This window comes from Borostomias antarcticus (genome assembly GCF_949987555.1).
Source record: "Borostomias antarcticus genome assembly, chromosome: 23".
NCBI lineage: Eukaryota > Metazoa > Chordata > Actinopteri > Stomiiformes > Stomiidae > Borostomias > Borostomias antarcticus.
Genome location: NC_140256.1, coordinates 2510036 through 2529908, shown reverse-complemented (window position 1 = coordinate 2529908; position 19873 = coordinate 2510036). Strand labels below are relative to the sequence as shown.

The following is a 19873-nucleotide window of genomic DNA, read 5'->3' as shown; positions in this document are numbered from 1 at the left end:
CGCTGGGCCCCGACGTGTGCATGGGCGACCACAAGGTAACGCGGGACGCCACGTTCGCGGCGCGGCAGGAATGTAGTTCGCGATGAACGGCGGCGCTAATCTCTTCCTCTATCTCCCCTCTCTTAGCCCGTGTTCTTGTTCTTTGCACTGAAGACGAATGACCATTGACTGGGATTCCTCTCAATGGTAAGAGTCTATGTGTGTGTGTGTGTGTGTGTTGATGTACTGTAGGTGTGTGTTCTGGCGGGGGGGGGACGGGGCCTCGGTGACAGAGCGATCACAGTAATCTCGCTCAGCTCGTGGCTGTGTTCCCCAGGGGGCCCGGCGGATTGGGGTGGAGGGGGGGGGGGGGGGGTAGGAACTAAGATGAAGTGCCGTGGGGACAAACCGGCTCCTTTGTGCATAATGTAGTTGGGCCATCAGCGCCGCTCCTGATCTATGTCTATTGAATCCTCTCCACTGTCATGGCGGCTACACCGAGGGTAACGTCGGCTCCGTGTTCATTCGTTACCAGACAGACGGCCGGCCGGAGGCTTTCGATTCAGCCTATTGGCGTTTTTACGGCCGCCATTTTGTTTTGCTGCCATTGCTATGGCTGTTTCATAGGATGGGCTGCTTGTTGATGGAGACCCCTCTCGGTGAGGAGCTATTGGAGCTATGCATTGTGGGGGATATAGCGCCGTCAGTGAGCCGGTCAAGCAAACACACACATATACGAGCACACACACCCACCCACACACACACACACACACACACACACACACACACTCACACACATATACTGTACGAGCACACACACCCACCCACACACACACACATGTACGAGCACACACACACACATATACGAGCACACACACACACACACACACACACACACACACACACACACACATTAAAACACTCACGTTCCGGTCACGTTTCCTACGAGGATGTGGTCAGGAGGACGATGCTCCGAGGGGCGCTGTGTGCTGACCGAATGTCCCCCTGTCTCCCCTTCAGATACACCCGCCGGACCAAGAGAGACCAGCATCCTCCAGTCTCCCTCCCAGAACCAGGAGCCGGGGGGGAACCAGACCCTCCCCTCCCCACCGCCCCCCCTCCGGTCTCTCTCCCAGAACCAGGAGCCGGGGGGGGAACCAGACCCTCCCCTCCCCACCGCCCCCCTGTAGCAGCCCACCGCAGGACCCCTGATGTGCATATAGTGTCTCCCCAGTACCCACAATCCCCGGCGTCGCCATCCCTCTACCCCTCTGTCACTTCCACTTATTGATTTCCACGGCTTGGGTGACATCACATAGATTTGATCATCAGCATTATGGATTTTTTGATGAACAGCCTGGCTTGGGCGTCTGCTTGGCCGCGTATCTCCAGTCCTCTGACCTCAGCGATGTCCAGGAAGGTTCTGGAATGGGACCCAGTGTTAAAGCTGACCACGGAGCGACTGAGAGAGAAAGACCCCCCCGTCTTGTCACGGACTAATGGACCTGAGAGAACCACTCTCTCCACTGCGTTGAGGGACTCGCATGAGAGAGCACACGCGCGCACACCCACACACACACGCACACACACACACACACATATATACGAGCACACACACACACATACGAGCACATGCACACACACACACACATATATACGAGCACACACACACACACACAGATACGAGCACACACACGCATACATGAACGCACGCACACACACACACACACAGATACAAGCACACACACACACACACACATATAAGAGCACACACACACAGATACGAGCACACACGCATACATGTACGCACGCACACACACACACAGATACGAGCACACACACACACACATGCACGCATACATACACACACACACACACATATACGAGCACACACACACACAAACACACACATAACCATACAGGCGCATTACCAAGTAAATAGCTAGTCAAACCGTTCTCATGTGTTATGGGGTTTCACACCAAGTACAGATTTTCCTCTTTTACCAAGGTTCGTAGTAGACCACTATTTCCTCTATTTATTTCTTTAACTGTTTACTAAGCATGTTAAAAACAAAACACCGTCAACTAACGCTGCTATTCCAATGCACTGTTGGCATGTTTGCACACAGTACAATGTAGTAGTAGTAGCTACTGTCATACCAGGTCTAACCACTAGATTATCTGAATCCGTTAACGCCAGGTTGAGTTCACTTTCAGTCCAGGCTGGAATCCCTCATGATTGCTGGTGTTACTTTCCACACTCTGTTATTATTGTTCTACCACTGCTGTGTGGGGCATGTTGTACCCGTGTTATTCTGTTACCGTTAAGTGCTTTATTCCACTAGTGAGATGGGGCGCATTGGACCAAGCAGTGAGATGGGGCGCATTGGACCAAGCAGCTGTTTAGAAGCACATTAGTATGGAGTATGGACAGGTCTCCTCGCTCAGAAAAACCCTGTGAATGTTTCTGATTCTTCTTTGTGGTTATTTGAGTGATGCATGCTGGGTGTACCCACACATACCTTGGCTTGTTCTTTTACTGGTAGCTGTAGATATCATCAGGTTGCATCATCATTGCCAAATCCACAAGAACATGTTTAGCATAACTCTACTGAAGGTATGAGAGTGTGTGACATGCATTGAATAACTTGCACACACACACACACACGCATGCACACGCACACACATACTGTACACACACACACACATGCACGCACAAGCATGCACACGTGCGCGCGCACACAGATTGAAAGCATGAAGGCACTGTGTTATTTTGGTTTTAATGTTTTCTATTCATGCTTCTTTTATATGATTATAGTCATACTGTATATGGTATCGTAGCATCCTTTGTAGCGCCCTTGGTATTAGTATGTATTTGTTGCTTTAATAAGAATTAATTCAAAGCATCTAAAAATACTCACGGTGTTCTAATTTGTTGACTAATACAACTGACGCAGCAGTAATCAATGTTTAAGAATTATGTTTTTCTTTTTTAATTATGTATAATATTTTATTAGGCAGCATACATTCCCCATACCAACATAAATTGAATTAAGTTGTTTATGTACAGTAGGCTGATCCTATTGTTCAGTTTAACTGTGGGTATAGGTTATCCTTGTAATCAGACCTCCCTCAAATTTCCTTGCATTTGTTTACAATGGATATGTATGTGTCTGGGCGCGGGGGGGGGCAGAGGGGGGGGCAGGACAACCACCTGTCAATAATAGACTTGTAGTAGTTGATTCATGGTGTGGTCAACATGCTCTAATGGCCCCCCGGGGATCCTTGGGCTCTGGGGTTCAATATGAGGCCAGTGGTGTCATTAGATGGAGTGGACTAACATCATTTGTCATTTCTGGTCAAACACTACATTTGTGTATAGCTTTATTTTATAAATAAATGTTAGTCACTGCATTCGTTCTGTTGTCTGTTTTATCCTGCGTATGACAGGTCTCTGAGCTGGTAACCCTCGTTGCTTTTTGAGTTTTCATTCAAAAAAGGGGGGAAAAAACAAGGAAAATCATGAATTTGATGAATTATATAATTTAATACAATACATTCAATACTATACCGGAAATTGTACATTGGTTTCTCTCCATGGTTTTTCAAAACACTTGATGTACCTGATGTACAGTAACATACCAAGGTCAGCTTTGGGTACTTTACAAACCGGCTGGTTCACCTGCATTACAGTAAATTCCCAGCAGTCCTTGTCGGCGTTGTCACACACAGTGGATTGAGAGGCCATGATGAAATAAAAGCCTAAATGTCATTGGAACTATGCAAAATGTCAATTTAGCCTATTCACAGCAAACCTCCCCTGAGAATAATATTTCCATGTTATTTATTTCCGTTCTATAGTTTAAGAATTCAGCCCAGGGCCTGAGGCATGTGTCTTTGGTTGCAGAGAGAGAAAGTAAGACTGCTTATTGATAGGACTTTGGCTGAAATAGATGAGCTTTTAAGCCTGCCTTCTCAAGGTGGAATGGACCGGCTGTTAGGAACGGTCAGAACTGGGCATGTTGTTCAGATCAATACCCTTTAAGGGTCAAGAAAGAAAAAGCCAACTGAAATTGTGAGTTGCTCTGGATCCGATCCTCACCATTACTGCATTTCACAAGACAAATGTTGTTCCGATGCCATTGGCTTAGATATATCTTCAGTGAAAGGTCTGCTCAAAAGCATCAGCAGAAAAAGTTTGCCGTGAACCGCTGAGATGTGAGCTGTGTGTTGAACATAAAAACACGGTGAATAATATCAATGTAAACATGTACAGTATTTGTTTTTTAAAGCTTTTTTGTGACAGTTAGTCAGAGCTCTGATTTTGCCTCACTTTTATAATCGTGACTCCTATGACCTTCTCTTATGGCGCATTTTTTTGGCAGAGTTGGCAGTTGGCCCTAAGTATTTGCAGTGACACACTGCTGACTTTTGTTTCTGGCTAGTTGATTCAAGTGTACGTGAGCGGCATGCAGAACTCCCTCCCCGTGGGCAGGCCCTCGGCTCCAATGTCCGCTGCTCTGCGGTTCGAATGGGGGGGGGGCGGGGCAGGGAGGGGCACGTTTGGGCCTAAACACTGGATGAAATACAACTCTGAGTACCATTGATTTTGTGTTGGAGTGAACTGAGCTGAGGTCTTTGTCTTCCAATCAAAAACAACTCACCGGTAAACTACCTAAATCTCCTAGGATCTGACCTTTGACTCTCTCTCGTCTCGTCATCACACCTCTCCTATTGCGAATCGGCTTTTTGCGGCACTCAAACTTAAACTAGCCTCAACTTATTTGGTGTGAAAACACCTTTCAAAACAAGGTGTGACAGAAGCACAAGTGTATTTATTAATAAATAATTCACAATTTATTGTACAATATCAATTTCATAACTCATTTACAATGTCTAGACGTGAGTTGACTGTGTGAAGAGGTTCTTACAGAATACAGAAAGTATTGTCGGCTAAAATGTCAGTTACACATCTTGAGATATGCATGCCCTCAAAGCAAGGCACCGCAAAGCATTCAGTCAGTTAGATCAATCCACGTTAAAAACCAAACTCCTCTGTTCTCATAGTAACTGTAAAGCCACAGTCTCAATTATATGAAATATGGAGAAATATGGATATGGAGCAGTAAGAAAATCTTACAAAAAAGAAAAGAGGTGCGGCACCACAAATAATACCACCATTTGATTAGAAAGTAACACTTAACTTGGTGCTTGGTATATAGCTTCCAAATATTCCATTATTGAGTACAAAAAGTAAACATCTGTTTGACTTCAGTAGATCTGTTTTCATATATTTTACATCCAGGGCCAATTCTTGAACATGCTGAAATGTGTTTGTATTGCAATATTTTTGCAGTATATTTTATGATATCTTTGCAACAGCATGCATATCTGCTAAGAATTTTGTGTGTGTTGTGTGTATGCACACATGTGTATGTGCGGGTGTGTGTGCCCGCGCATGTGTGTGTATGTGTCTGTATGTGTGTATATGTGTGTGCGTGTGTGCGTGTGTGTGTGTATGTTTGCGTGTGTGTGTGCGCGTGTATGTGTGTACAGTATATGTGTGTGTGCATTTATGTGTATGTGTGTGTGTGTATATGTATGTGCGTGTGTGTGTATGTATATGTATGTGTGTGTGTGTGTGTGTGTATATGTATGTGTGTGCGTGTGTGTGTATATGTACGTGTGTGTGTGTGTGTGTATATGTACGTGTGTGTGTATATGTACGTGCGTGTGTGTGTGTGTGTATATGTACGTGTGTGTGTATATATATGTGCGTGTGTGTGTGTGTATATGTACGTGTGTGTGTGTGTATATGTACGTGTGTGTGTGTGTGTATATGTATGTGCGTGTGTGTGTGTTTGTATATGTACGTGTGTGTGAGTGTGTGTGTGTATCAGACATGATGTGGTCCCAGGCGGAGAACAGAGAAAGCCCGGCGGTGTTTGCGTAGCAGCAGTCGTATCTTCTCGTCGTCAGAGTCGGGGTCCAGGGGCTTGTTGTACTCCTCATCCTCCACCTCGTTCTCCGAGGCGTCTCCCTGCTCCCCGCGCGTCGCCTGGGTGGAGCTGGGCTCCGACGCACTCTTCTTCCTCCACTTGGTGCGTCGGTTCTGGAACCACACCTAGGAAACGGGTTCTGTCATCAGTGGGTCATCTTATTCTGATCAAATGTCGTATGGAACATCAAATCAAATCAAACTTTATTTATAGAGTGCATTTCATACACAGAGGCAACACAATGCGCTTTACAGAGAACAAGGGAGGTGGGCATAGGTCCCACCTCTACATATTCCAGAGGGAAGCAAAAAAACAGTTTCACAACATAATAAAAGAGGCTTATTTTGTCAGGGAGCAGGGTAGATGTGTGGGCTTCGCTCTACCTTGACTTGTGACTCGGTCATGCCCAGCGAGTAGGCCAGCCTGGCTCTCTCCGGGCCAGCCAGGTACTTGGTCTGCTCAAAGGTTTTCTCCAGGGCGAAGATCTGGTGACCGCTGAACGTTGGCCTGGTGTGTTTCTTCCTGCCGGACATGTCGCCCAGATGACCACTGTCTGGAAATAGAGAGGCGACATGATATTAAAACATCTCGTAATCCCGCGGGAAAACTTGAGAATGAGATCTGTATTTCTTTTGGAGTTTGTTGTTCCTGTATTGTATGATATACTGTAAGTGATATTTACAGTGCTAAACACAAGTTGTTTTTATTTTGGGGAGGAAGTGCGGGCAAGCCTTTTCTCTGGCATTTCAAAGTTAATAGTAAATTTCATATTCATAGCTGTAAAAAAAAATACATGCAATATGGCATTTTCTATTTTTAATTTGGACAATTCAGAGCCGTGTATGTAAAGACAATATATTTTTACATTTTTACAGTTAGTTTTACAACATTATTCCAGTGGTTTATTGGTATTGGATGTTATTTCTCTGCAGTTAACTTTTTGTTAACTTTTTTGTTTCCATCAAGCATATTTCATTACACCATGTACATTACACAATGTCTAATTCAGTAATTTGTTTTACGATTAAACTTGACTTGTACAGTATGTCATGTAAAATTGCTTCAAATGATATAAAGCATTATCCCTGTATTATATCACGAATAAGCTTTCATTCACCACAGATGAGCCAAGTGAATGATTCTGAAGAATTACTTCCTAAAATGTGTGTTACCCTGAAACCCTTACATTTTATAATCCTTAATTAAAGCCAAAATATCACATTCTAAAATACATGATTCTTGCCATTTAGACTGATATAAATAGCTATGGTTATCTTAAATTATATTAATTGTATCACACATGCATTTATTTACACCTGATGATTATAATTGATTATAGTCGATATGTGGGTAAAGAAACAGGCTTTGAATTTAGTTAAATAAAACAATAGATTTTAGCTTGATTTGATTTAAATATCTAAAATCCATCTTAAAGGCATTGTAGCTCAGTAACAAAAGCAAGCGTGATGTCTGAGTGACCCAGAGGGTGAGTGATGCAGTCCAGACTCCAGGCTGGTGGAAGTGCACTACGTACTGAGTGTGGAAGTGCACTACGTACTGAGTGTGGACTCACTGCCGGTGCACTGCTGCCTCCCTCCTCTCCACTCGTAGCCGCCCTCGCCCCAGCATCCCCCAGAGCGACCCTTCATGGGGCACTCGGCGCCGGGCTTGGAGAAGCCCCCCAGGCCTGGGTTGTAGTCCCGGTTGTAGTACACCCCCTGGGTGGTGACGGGATGGCTGAAGCCCCCCATAGGGGAGTATCCCGACAGCAGGGTGGTGGTCCCTGATGCCCCAACGCCCACCATGGACCTGCTGAGGATGTCGCTGATGCCGTGAGGAGTGCCCGCCTGCAGCTGGCTGTTCAGACTGGGGTTGAGCTTGTAGAAGGAGTTTTGCACCGAGTACTGACACACGGGGGCCTTGAGGTCCGAGGGGAACTGGTTCAAGCCGTTGTTGAACAGGAAAGACCCCGGGATGTTGGGATCCATGGGAAGTGTGTCTCCCTCCAGGTTTCACCAGCTCGCCCAGTCGGGTTCAGGCATGAACAGACCCGGCCCCCGGCCCGAAGAGGTTCTCCGTCGCCTCGCCCGCGCCCACACACGATCAGGACAACGCTGCTTGATTGCATCCACTGCCTCTTCACATTCAGCTGATGGGCTGTGGACGTGGATCCCGGTGTTTCCCTACTGTACCTTCACACCAAGTGTCACCGGGTCTGGGTACGAGGCACGGTGGCTGTCACGGCAGATGGCAGATGGCAGGGTAAACGCTCTCCTCAGTCTTTTCCTTCACCTGCTGTGTGCCATTGTGCGACACGTAATAATTCCAGAATCAACATCAGATGCTGTGCCACTTCCAGAGACCCTACAGCGGCTCTTCAAGACTAATGCCTCGTCCCTGCCCCGTTTGAGGTCATAAATAAGCAGTATCTTGAAGTGGAGTGGCACCTTGATAAAGATAGGCCGCATTAGTATGCTGCATTGGATTGGCCAGGGTCTCACAGAGCCTATGTATTTCTATTGGCTCGCCGGTGAAAGCCAAGCCTTCTATTGGAAGGCTGTAGATTAATGGTGTTTTGAACAGGTGGAGTGGGAACAAGTTGCTTTTTGATGGCCTGCCATCCCGGGCCCTGCATGGTGGAGGGGAGGCAGAGAGAGACGCTGAACACATCACTGCTTCCCTGGTTTGCTTCAAAGACTTCCACCCTGATGGGGGAATGTTATGGTGTATCAGTGCCTCGGTCTTTAGTATCAATGCTAGCCTTGTAGTAGGATTAACGTTCTGTAAGATACTGTATTCATGTGTTCAGTGGAATATCTGGATTCTTTTACTGATGCGCAGTAAGTCTGATCACGATACAATATTGCATTATTGCAACTGTTGTAATATGTATTCTCTTGTAGCTATGTGTGAATGAGGCCATTCTTTATAGTATTTTTACTTGAAAATAACAATTATGTCTTATTATTTCTCATAAGTGAAAATAGATGGGAAATTAGGATTTTAAATGTCTATTTGAGAAGGAAAGTTGAGTACTAATGCATGATATAAGGATGTAAGAATGTGTTTGGATGGGGAGATGCCAGTGAGAAAACGGAATGCCTATTGAAGTAAAATCCTAACTGACAAAATCTTTGACAAAATTCAATTTGAAAGGTGAAGATGGTCTCTATTTTACGGTGTGTGAATCTGATGGAAATGAACAATGTGATGCAAGGATGACTGTGGTTATATGGGGAGATGTCAAAGGCAAAATAAAATATCTACAATTACCTCACAAAATAACCCCTTTAACTCTACATTTTTCCATTTGAGAGGTGAAGGACAGACTAAGAGGACATGTGTTTTACAATCTTAGTCATGCCTAAATGTCTGCTGTACAGTATCACGTTTCAAGGAGTTAACCAAATCGTTCAGATGTCCAGTAACTTTCCTAGTGCATTGGAGGGTGACGTGGTTTTGGTATGTAAATGGGCTTCATCCTGTCACATGATTCTAACTTACAGTACACACTCTCCCTTTAGAGGGCAGTAAAAATCCTGACCCATCTTCTCCAAACAATACTAGACAAGGATCGATTCAATAATATATATTCCACAAAACATTCAGAGTTGTTTGAAAAAACAATATTAGTAATGGGATGTCACTGACCTGCATCTATAGCCTTTTGGAGTGTGATTAGTTGTTGCCATGACATTGCATGTGTGTTCTGTCATGGCGGCTCTGACAGCTCCCTCCAGACAGCCAGCCCACCAGACTGACCCAGATCAGATGACCTCAGCCCTGGATCAATAACTCATGTTTGCTCTGCTGCATAAGGAACATCAGTCTTTTAGGCACATCATCCCAAAAGGAAAAAGTGACTATTATGTAAAGCAGGAGAGGACTCGGTGACGATGACCCATTTAACTAGACCCCTTGCTGCAGACTGACTGTCCCTACTGTGTGTGGCTGTTTGATTTTGCTTTACTGTAATTTGATTGTGGGAATATTGGATAAATGTACTTTTCTGTTCATGATAAGCTTGGAAAGTACCTTTCCTCATAGTTTCCAGAGTGATGTCATTTGTTGTGCAGCAGGTTGCATGTTCAGTTGCAATCAAACCTGAATGTCCATATCTGAAGAAAGAAAATGGAAAGTGATAACTCCATGGGAGATACATAAAATGTTCATTTCAAAAATCTTTATTTTTATTTTTTAAAGCTAGGTCAGTACAGTATTTAATGTTTGAATTTTTATATACTGTAATTTGATCATGGAATATTGGAAAATGTACCTTTCTGTCTACGGAAAATACCTGTCTCTTTCTGGAATGTATAATTTCTTGTACAGCATGTTCAGTTGCAATCAAAACTGAACATGTACAATCTGATGAAAGAAAACGGAATGTGATAACACCATGGGAGGACACACAAAATGTTGCCAATTTCAAAAATCAGGTTTCTGAAAAGCCAGGTCGGTTCAAGTGCCCATGTACAGTCTACTGTACTTTATATACAGTATATAATGTTTGAATTGGTTATATACTGTAATTTGATCATGGGCATATTGGATAAATACCTTTCTGTCTCCAATAACCTTGGGAAATACCTTTCATTTCTTGTAAAATCAAACCTGAATATGTACAGTCTGATGAAAGAAAACTGAAAGTAATAACATAACATGGATGATACATAATATAAGATAAGAAGTAAATATAGGCTTATATAATACATAATAAAAGATAAGAAGTAAATATAATATAATACATAATAAAAGATATGTTGATAATTTCTAATTTCGGTTTCGGTTCAACTGCCAATTTACAGATTACTTTGGATTGCATTTCTTTGAAAATAATTTGAAAACACCAATAAAAGGTTCTGCCAGGAAAAGTGTTGGCTTGAGGCCAAAAGAAGGCATGCCTCCAGGGTAAGTTTGACTTCACGTACTTTTCCAGTGTGAGTGTAGTCCCTCCCTCTAACTGCCGCCCCACCTCCGTGCCCCGCCCCTTCCCTCTTACCCCATGTGATGAGTAATGTTTTGTGTATAAACGACAGGCACATGTGCAGAGGGGAACTCTATAAAGGAAGCTAACACTTCAACAGAACAGCACAACTTAGCTCTGCCAAATGTTCCAAGTATTTCTCACTAAATTTACCAACAACCTGTAGAAGATGGTGAAGGAGATGATCCGGACAAACTCTGGTAAGAGCCCAGATAACAATCTAACTTTTACAGTCATTGGACAAAAATTATACATCTCAAATATCTGTTGTCAATATCTGTCAAGTATATTAGTGTGAATTGTGTCAATATAACCTGTTCAACTGTATATCTCTAAATATTTAGACAGTTTAAGCGTCTACTGGTATTATAAGGTTATGAAGTCCCATACATGGATTCTGGATGAGTATTATGGGTAATATTTCAGTAACAGCACTGCACAGATGATCCTGTAACTCACATGGTTGTAGCATTAGAATGTATATCATTAACAGATACAGTATTATCTGTTTAAAAAGCCAGTAAAGAGTCGTGAGTACAATATGTGTGTCTCTTTGTATGGTAAATATGGAGGCTGGTCATCATCCATCTACATGATCAACTCCTGGAGAGTCTTTGTGTGTTAGACGGCTTAACTGGCCTGTTTGTTTATTAATGACAAGAGATTGAATGTTCTCCAAAGCTTTGCTTGATCGGGGATAAAAAGACTGAAAAAGGATGTCTTCGGGGAAAAAAGAGAGACAAGTCTATCAGGATTTGTTGAGGAGATTAGACTATGTACCTTTAAGTCAGATAATGCAACTGCTTGAGGCACTGTTGCTGTGATGTAAACAAACATGCCTTGGGACTGTATTTATCTATCAATACGGATGCGTTTCTGCTGGTCCAAAGAGATTTAAAATCAGCTGAACTAAAAAACCTTAGCAGCATACTAGCATCATGTCCAGGGGATGGACTTACATACAAGTACATTATTATATACAAATTACGTACATCAAGCTGCCTCACCCTACAGAAACAGGAGATAGGCTCCTGCCCTATGGGTCACTAGGCCCAAGAAACATTGGATCTCAAAGGCTTACTTACTTAAACTAAAAACTTTCACTCTGCAATAATGACTGAATTGTCACTGCTGTTACATACCCAGTACAATTCCTGAAGGTGGATAGTTGACATTCCGATTGTCTGACAACATTTCTGGGTACTGATGTGGTCTTTTGTTTGTCAAGGAAGTATGAAATCTTATTTCATTCTCAGTCATCCTTAAGACATTTTTAAAATAGCTTTTCACTCAATGTCATTTTTATTTCTGTAGCACCACTAAAACAAATCAATGTAGCACATACTGTAGTGCTTTCCATAAAAAGAGATCAAACCTGAATATGTACAGTCTGATGAAAGAAAACTGAAAGTGATAACATAACATGGAGGATACATAATATAAGATAAGAAGTAAATATAGCCTTATATAATACATAATAAAAGATAAGAAGTAAATATAATATAATACATAATAAAAGATATGTTGATAATTTCTAATTTTGGTTTCGGTTCAACTGCCACTACTAATACAAATCAATGTAGCACATACTGTAGTGCTTTCCATAAAAAGAGATGGATAAAAACATAAATCAGACAAACACAGTGAGAACAGATTTAAAAGAAACATTAAAAGTAAGAAACACTGAAAGTAAACGTGACTGTAGCCTACTGTACATTCCGATGCTTAAACCGCGTTGTTCTCCTCAGGGTCGAAGCTGCGCCACGTCTGTGGCCCCCGCTGCCTGGGGCCCCTGACCTTCCACAGGGAGGCGGTGGGGAGCCTGGTGACCCTGAGCCAGGGGGGCCGACGGGCCGAGCGGGTGGGCGGCTCCTTCAGACACGGCCTGGTGTTCAGTAGCCGTCCGGTGAGGGTGCGGGAGAGGGTGCGTCTGAGGGTGGGGCGCTGCGAGGCGGCCTGGCACGGCGCCCTCCGCGTGGGCTTCACCAGCGTGCCCCCGCCGGACCGCGCCCTCCCCTCGCTGGCCATCCCGGACCTGACGGACACCGCCGGACACTGGGCCGCCCCCCTGCCCGAGTGGTGCTGCCCGGAAGGCTCCGAGCTGGAGTTCTGGGTGTCCTTCGGAGGGAACGTCTACTACAGGAGGAACGATGGCCGAAAGTGCAAACTGATGGAGGGGCTGGACCTCAGCCTGCCCCTCTGGGCCATGATGGACATCTACGGACAGACCTGCTCCGTTCTCCTCCTAGGTACGGCATGTTCGGACGTGACAGAAATGCATACTCCGATTCAGATTCGGATACAGATTTAACAGCCTGTTTCTCAAGTTCAACAGCATGTAAACAGAGTATGAGGAATGTCCAACCATCACTGACTAACCGCTTGTCTGATATCTCCCCATAGGATCAGAGAGGAGTGACATTCTTTGCACCAGGAAGTCCTGTCCTGTTTCCCCTTGTCTTAGTGAGGACAGCTACTTCAACCTGAACCAGCTTTCTAATGTCTGTCGTTCGGAGCCCAGACACAAGCTCCAGGACGACAGTCGTTCCTGTCCAGCCAATAAGCAAACATCAGGTAAGCGTCACAACGTACGATACAACACACCGATTTACACGATCTATATGAGAACTAGAGGTCTTAGATCAATGAACGGTTGTAGCTTTGCTTGATATCTGAGGCACTCATACTTCTTACTTTCATGGCTAACACTCCACACATATTCGTGTTCAGATAAACATTGACAGAAAGCTGTTTGCTCAAGGACATACAGCAGCAGCGGTAGTAGTACTGTGCAAGTACAGTATGACCCTCATGGGATTAAGTGAGCTACCTCATGGACGCCCACACCACACGGCATTATCTTCAAAGCCCGGACGACTGAGAGGCCCGTCGGCAAGCGCAGGTCACCTCCCATGATGCCTCTGTTCTGATTGCAGACCTGGTGTGTGTGGAGGACTGTGCGGTGTGTTTGAGCCAGGAGGCCAGCGTCACCCTGCAGTGCGGTCACCAGTGCCTGTGCTCCCAGTGTGCCACCAGAGTCATCCAGGACTTTGGGACCTGCCCGCTGTGTCGGCGGAATATCTGACTAACACACACACACACACACACACACACACACATACCGCTGGGATATCCCTACAGTGGAGTACACCACTATCAAAATCATACAGCATCTTATTAAAACAACAGGGTTTGTCTTCTAAAAGATTTTGCTAATTTCATAAAAAGACAATATAATGTGATTTAAACTTTGTATAATGTTGCACAAAACTGCTGTTCTGCATATGCACTTTACTTCCTGTCACCAGGTTCTAGATGGGTCTGGGTCATCTATGTAAATTTAAGAAATGTAAATTTCATGACCACAGAAAAATGTCTAGCTCAAATATCAATAAGCTACTGTTCAATTACATCTCTCTGTAGATTTCTTCTTTTTTTACCGTGTTTTTGCTACATACATTTTGTATTTATAATTTAAGCCACAGGCATATTTGTGTACAGTGCTATTTAAATTAATGTATTTGTAATAAAAACCCTTGAACGTTTGCCGTGCATTTGTTTTCTATTGGGGGGGAAATACGTTTAGTAGGCCTCTGAGTGGCAGTGTTGCATCTTTGAAGACTCATTTCCTAGTAGACTACATATATAACATTTGATAATGAATGCCGCGCTTTCTTGCACCAAGACTAGTTACAACTACAAAACATACATTCTCAAGAAAGTTGGATCTTTTTCTTCCTATAGGCGTAAATGTTCGGGGAAGTGTCCATAAGAGCATTGTGCAACAAGACAGTCCAGCACACGAGGGCACTCATGTCCCAGCAAACACGCAACGTCAGGGAGACGTTCAGATCATGTCTTAATAACGTCCGTCGGTCCAGAACCCCGTGTGTTCGTCTGCTGGACCCCTCAATATTCACACGTCTGGCTTGGACCCCTCTAAGACGACTGTGGACGTGCAAAACGGGTCCAATATCTGAACGTTAAAAAAAAACATTCATTCTGGCTCCTAATTAGATGTCTTTGGACGTCCGAAAAAGACATAAAACTACGTCTTTTAGACGTGTCTTTGCTCAGTGGGAAGAGCATTGTGCAACAAGACAGTCCAGCACACGAGGGCACTCATGTCTTTCTGTTTGACACTGTGAATCCCCTTTGCGTGAAGATGGCAGTTGTAAGTGGCAGTTGGTGAGGCAGGTGAATTATTCCTAATGGCGGAGGGAGGGAAGGAGAGAGAGATCTGACCTTTGGTCTCTGATCTCACAGCCAAGCTGTTAAATATTTATCTTGGATGGCAGAGCTGGGCGCAGTCAGGTGGCAGGGAGAGGGGGAATTCACCAGTCGTCCGTGGAGCAGGGCACACTGAGGACTGATGTGGCAGAGAGAGAGACAGGACAAACCAGATTACCTGACACTCTGACAGTGACAGGAATACCAACACTCTCACTAGAAGAAGAGAGAGCCGACAGGCGGGAAAAACGTGCACCTCTGCTCGTAGGCCTACCCCTTGTAAGTAGCCTACACCTGGGAACACAAACCTACACCTGGGAACACAAACCTACACCTGGGAACACAAACCTACACCTGGGAACACAACCCTACACTACAGCACTTTTGCACACGCTACCATTATGGTGCATTCGTTTATAACTGGGAGGTGGTAAATTGCGACTTGCTAGGAATGATTAAATAAAACACCTCATGAACTCGCACTTCCTCGTCGCAAATTCGGATATGTTTTTCAGCCCCCAGTTGCTCGAATGCACTAGATATAACTAGGTAACTGTGATATAATGGTATATAGATATAACTAGGTAACTGTGATATAATGGTATATAGATATAACTAGGTAACTGTGATATAATGGTATATAGATACAACTAGGTAACTGTGATATAATGGTATATAGATATAACTAGGTAACTGTGATATAATGGTATATAGATATAAGTAGGTGACTGGGATATAATGGTATATAGATATAACTAGGTAACTGTGATATAATGGTATATAGATATAACTAGGTAACTGTGATATAATGGTATATAGATATAACTAGGTAACTGGGATATAATGGTATATAGATATAACTAGGTAACTGTGATATAATGGTATATAGATATAACTAGGTAACTGTGATATAATGGTATATAGATATAACTAGGTAACTGTGATATAATGGTATATAGATATAACTAGGTAACTGTGATATAATGGTATATAGCTCGAATGCACACAGGTCGGAGGTAGGTATTTTCCCACTTGCGACTTGCCACCTCCGACCACAAACGAACGCACCATTAATACAGGAACCATATTTGAGTAAGGTGTCACCTGTTTGTAACCTCGTGAGACCATTCTGATCTCGCGCTTACATTCTGTTTCCCTCCATCGAGAATCGTTTGGGCCATATGGACCAATCAACGGTGCTGGGCGGGTTCGTTTGGGCCATATGGACCAATCAACGGTGCTGGGCGGGTTTAGACGTGATGACAGTTCGGGCGGTTGAAGATGGCGCGTGCCAATTTTTTTTTGATTTTTTTTTAAATGCTTGCCCGTTTCCAAACCGTTTCCAAAGGGGAGTTCCAAGATGGTGATGTGCGTCAGGTTAACCAGTGTGACCTCACTGATGTAACTGTAGCTAGCAACAGTAGGCCTACAATCGTTGGCATTCAGTGGTCTATTAGGCTAGGCTACTGATGTAGATACAGGTCATATTACAACACCTTCACACAGCTGGGGGGGGGGGGCAGAGGTCATCTCCCCCATACAAATAGGGTGACAGATAAGTGAGGCTGAGGCCCCCTCCCTGTGTTCATGGAAACACAACATGGAAACACTGATTCCTTATTCTAGTCCAGCTGTGTGTAACCGAGTGAAACTGGGTTCTTGGGAGTCCTTGAGTAAGTAGCGAGTTGTTGGTTAAACTCACTCCCCAGGTTCAAATGGTGTCTGTCACGTGGGAGACCAGGGTTCGATTCCCACCCAGGGCATGCTGAAACATATGGCTTACATAGCCTATGTGTGTGTGTGTGTGCGTCCATGAGTGCATGCTTGTGTGTGTGTGTGTGTGTGTGCGCGCGTGTGTGTGTGTGCACACTGTATTACAGTAGGTGTCACTGGGTTATGTGTGTGTGATTGTGTGTGTGCCTGAATGTGTGCGTCCATGAGTGCATGCTTATATGTCTGTGTGTGTGTGTGTGTGCACTGTATTACAGTAGGTGTCACTGTTGACGTGCTAAACACAGATCCCTCAGAGCGTCGTCGTCGCTAGTCTGTGCTAACGACTCTGTTGTTGTCGCCTCGCGCAGACCTGCGATGTCGAAGAGACCCTGCTATTGTTGGCTGCCTGTCAAACACAAGTGGGTTTATTTAGTTGGCTGTGTGGAAATGGCCTCCCCTCTTCCCAGTTAAACAGTGCAGGGCGGTGCCATTGAGGGGCCGTGCGCCGGCATGGGAATCTATTATTTCCAGCTGCGGATGGAAACTATTACAGAGTCCCCGATGAGGCGCAGAGCGGGGTGGTGGGTGTTGCAGGACCCGTGTAGCGCACACTGACACACACACACACACACACATGCACACACACACACTCGAACATACATTCTGTACTGTAAACATACACACTCAATCAAACACTGGAACCCAAGATGAGTCACTCGCTGAAGATGAAAGACACCCTGTTGGCTTGAGAGAGAGAGAGAGCGAGAGAGAGAGAGAGAGAGCCGTGGTTCCCTCCCTCCCTTCCTCCTCCTCTTTCTCTCCCTCTTTCCCTCTGCGCTGAGAGAACCTCATTACACAGCTTCAGCCTGCACTGCTCTGTAAGTACTCCTCTCTCTCTCTCTCTCACTCTCTCTCTCTCTCTCCGTCTCTGAAACTGCATGCCAAGACCAGAGAGCCGAGTTCTTCCTGTCATCTTCCACCACTCGTATCTATCACGGCTCCGAGTGGGAAGAGGATGACAGGAAGATCTACTGTGGGCCCTCTGGAGCCGTCTGAACGCCGTGCGCCCGTTTCCCTCCGCTCCGTCATCTGGGTGAATTTCATTTTGCTCAGGATGTCTGGCAAGAGTTGAGCAACAGTTGAATAGAGAGTAGGAGAAGTTACCAATACCTTCACTGGGCTGGAAAGTATAGGAGGGTTTTTTTATGGTCATCTTTTACAGTCTTTGGCTCAGTGGACAGGAACAGGTTGCTTCCTGATGGGGCTCCTCGCTGTTTACTGAGAGCTTACCTGAATGAGAGGTGCACCTTGGGTACTGTGCCTGTAACAGCTCACTTGTGTTCCATCAATATTTATTGCCATGTAACTGAAACTTGACCGATGCTAGCGCTTAGCCTACAATGTCATCGTATTTTCCACTTCTGAGGGAGGATGGTTTTGGCTAAGCTTGGCTCTTTTACCTCGGATAACCTTGAGAGCCCCGGACACCTGCCAGAGCAGGGCAAGGACAGGTTGACTCCCATTTGACTCCCATGGGCCAACCGCTGTACTGTAGCTAAGCCTCCTAAGCTGAGCAGTGAGTGTATACACCGGTCCCCAGGGCGTAGTTATGGGCTCTGGCCCTCCGGGAGAGGGGCCTCTGGCCCCGGCCAAAGCCCCAGAACAGCAGGTCCCAGAGGGACCCCCAGCAGAGCTCCCCTCAGAAATGTTAGTCTTCGGCAGTCCTGGAGATGGATCCACTGACCAGAGCGTTGTTTACTTTAGATATAAACCCTGCTGCTTTCATGTAGCTGGGAGATTCCGATGTCATTACCTCAGTACACATCCGGCTGGATGGATGACGGGCACTGCGGAGAGTTTAACCAAGGACGGATGAGCTACAACAGATAGTTATTACCCCCCTTCATAAACACCACCTAACCACAATAAAACCACAGACAATCAGTCTCTCTAAATACTGCATGTTTGACACAGCTGTTTTGAAGGCAGTTTTTAATTGGATGCCCCGAAAACACATGATCACTTTTGTTCCAATGGTTTAGTGCCTCATCGAGAAGTGCTTTTCCCAGCCAGCTGGGAAAAGAAATGCAGCAGGCTAACGGCCGTCAAGTGATGTAGCCCAGTATTACATAATAGAGATTAATGTCATGTCGTATTCACATAGCTCTAGTCCTTGGCTGTCAGGATTTTAATGAGCTGCACGGCTGGTCCATAGTTACATACTGGTACATTCGTTCCACTGTCAGGCAACACTAGGAGTTTGTCTTTACAATGCTGATCTTGCAGGGGTCTTCTATTGGATTGAGAAAGTCCATATGGTCGGAGTCACAAGTGTGGAACTACAGCTGAGAATCATTCTGATACTTCACGATCTTCTGCGGCGATGACTTAACCTACGACTCGGTAGAATAGTGTAATAATAACACTCCTGTGTGTTCTGATGCTGTCTTTTTGTCGTGCGAGGCAGAGAAGGGTTTCTACGGTATGGCATGGCAGAGAGATGGGGAGAGTGAGTGTCGTGTAGGAGAGAGGTAATTGGGTCCTGAGCCAAAGCAGCACCCAGCTCTTGCAACTCACCGAGTCCCAGAGTGACAGAGTGTATGACGGAGTCCCAGTATGGGGGCCATGTGTGTGTGTGTGTGTGTGTGTGTGTGTGTGTGTGCCTGTGTAGTTGGTCTGTGTCTGTTGAGCTCTTTACTAGCGTTGGTCAGATATTCCGACGACTCAGCAGGCAAATTCCAAATGACTCTGGTTGCAAACTGCAAGCACAGGCACTGCATGGTGACGCTGGACTCCTGGCTCCTGTGTGTGTGTGTGTTTGTGTGTGTGTGTGGGGGGGGGGGGGGGTGTGTGTGCCCTAGCCAGGTCCCAGGGCTAGCCTCTGCTGTGGCTCACATTGCACAGCTCCGCTATCTCTCCTCAGGCCTGAAACGGTCCTGTCTGGTAGAATCCCCCGGCTGAGGAG

At 45.1% G+C, this 19873-nt stretch overlaps 3 protein-coding genes across 3 annotated transcripts in view; 2 read left to right on the top strand and 1 right to left on the bottom strand.

The window, feature by feature from the left end:
• Positions 1 to 3142, top strand: part of inpp5l (inositol polyphosphate-5-phosphatase L) — a 22331-nt gene extending 19189 nt beyond the window's left edge. Inside the window, exons 14-16 of the mRNA XM_084457349.1 lie at positions 1 to 35; positions 127 to 186; positions 1000 to 3142. The exon at positions 1 to 35 is cut by the window's left edge and continues 34 nt beyond it. Of these exons, the coding sequence (XP_084313475.1) occupies positions 1 to 35; positions 127 to 168 (77 nt within the window). The 3' untranslated portion in view covers positions 169 to 186; positions 1000 to 3142. The remainder of the gene's footprint in view (positions 36 to 126; positions 187 to 999) is intronic.
• Positions 3143 to 5701: 2559 nt separating this feature from the next.
• nkx6.3 (NK6 homeobox 3) lies at positions 5702 to 7966 on the bottom strand (the record flags this gene model as incomplete). The annotated part of the gene is made up of 3 exons (XM_084456772.1): positions 5702 to 6103; positions 6362 to 6531; positions 7537 to 7966. 3 exons carry the CDS (start codon positions 7964 to 7966, stop codon positions 5876 to 5878), a joined length of 828 nt encoding a protein of 275 aa, XP_084312898.1. The 3' UTR covers positions 5702 to 5875.
• Positions 7967 to 11134: 3168 nt separating this feature from the next.
• LOC311324803 (E3 ubiquitin-protein ligase NEURL3) lies at positions 11135 to 14050 on the top strand (the record flags this gene model as incomplete). Its single annotated transcript, XM_084457396.1, has 3 exons — positions 11135 to 11165; positions 12714 to 13214; positions 13902 to 14050. 3 exons carry the CDS (start codon positions 11135 to 11137, stop codon positions 14048 to 14050), a joined length of 681 nt encoding a protein of 226 aa, XP_084313522.1.
• Positions 14051 to 19873: the final 5823 nt, after the last annotated feature.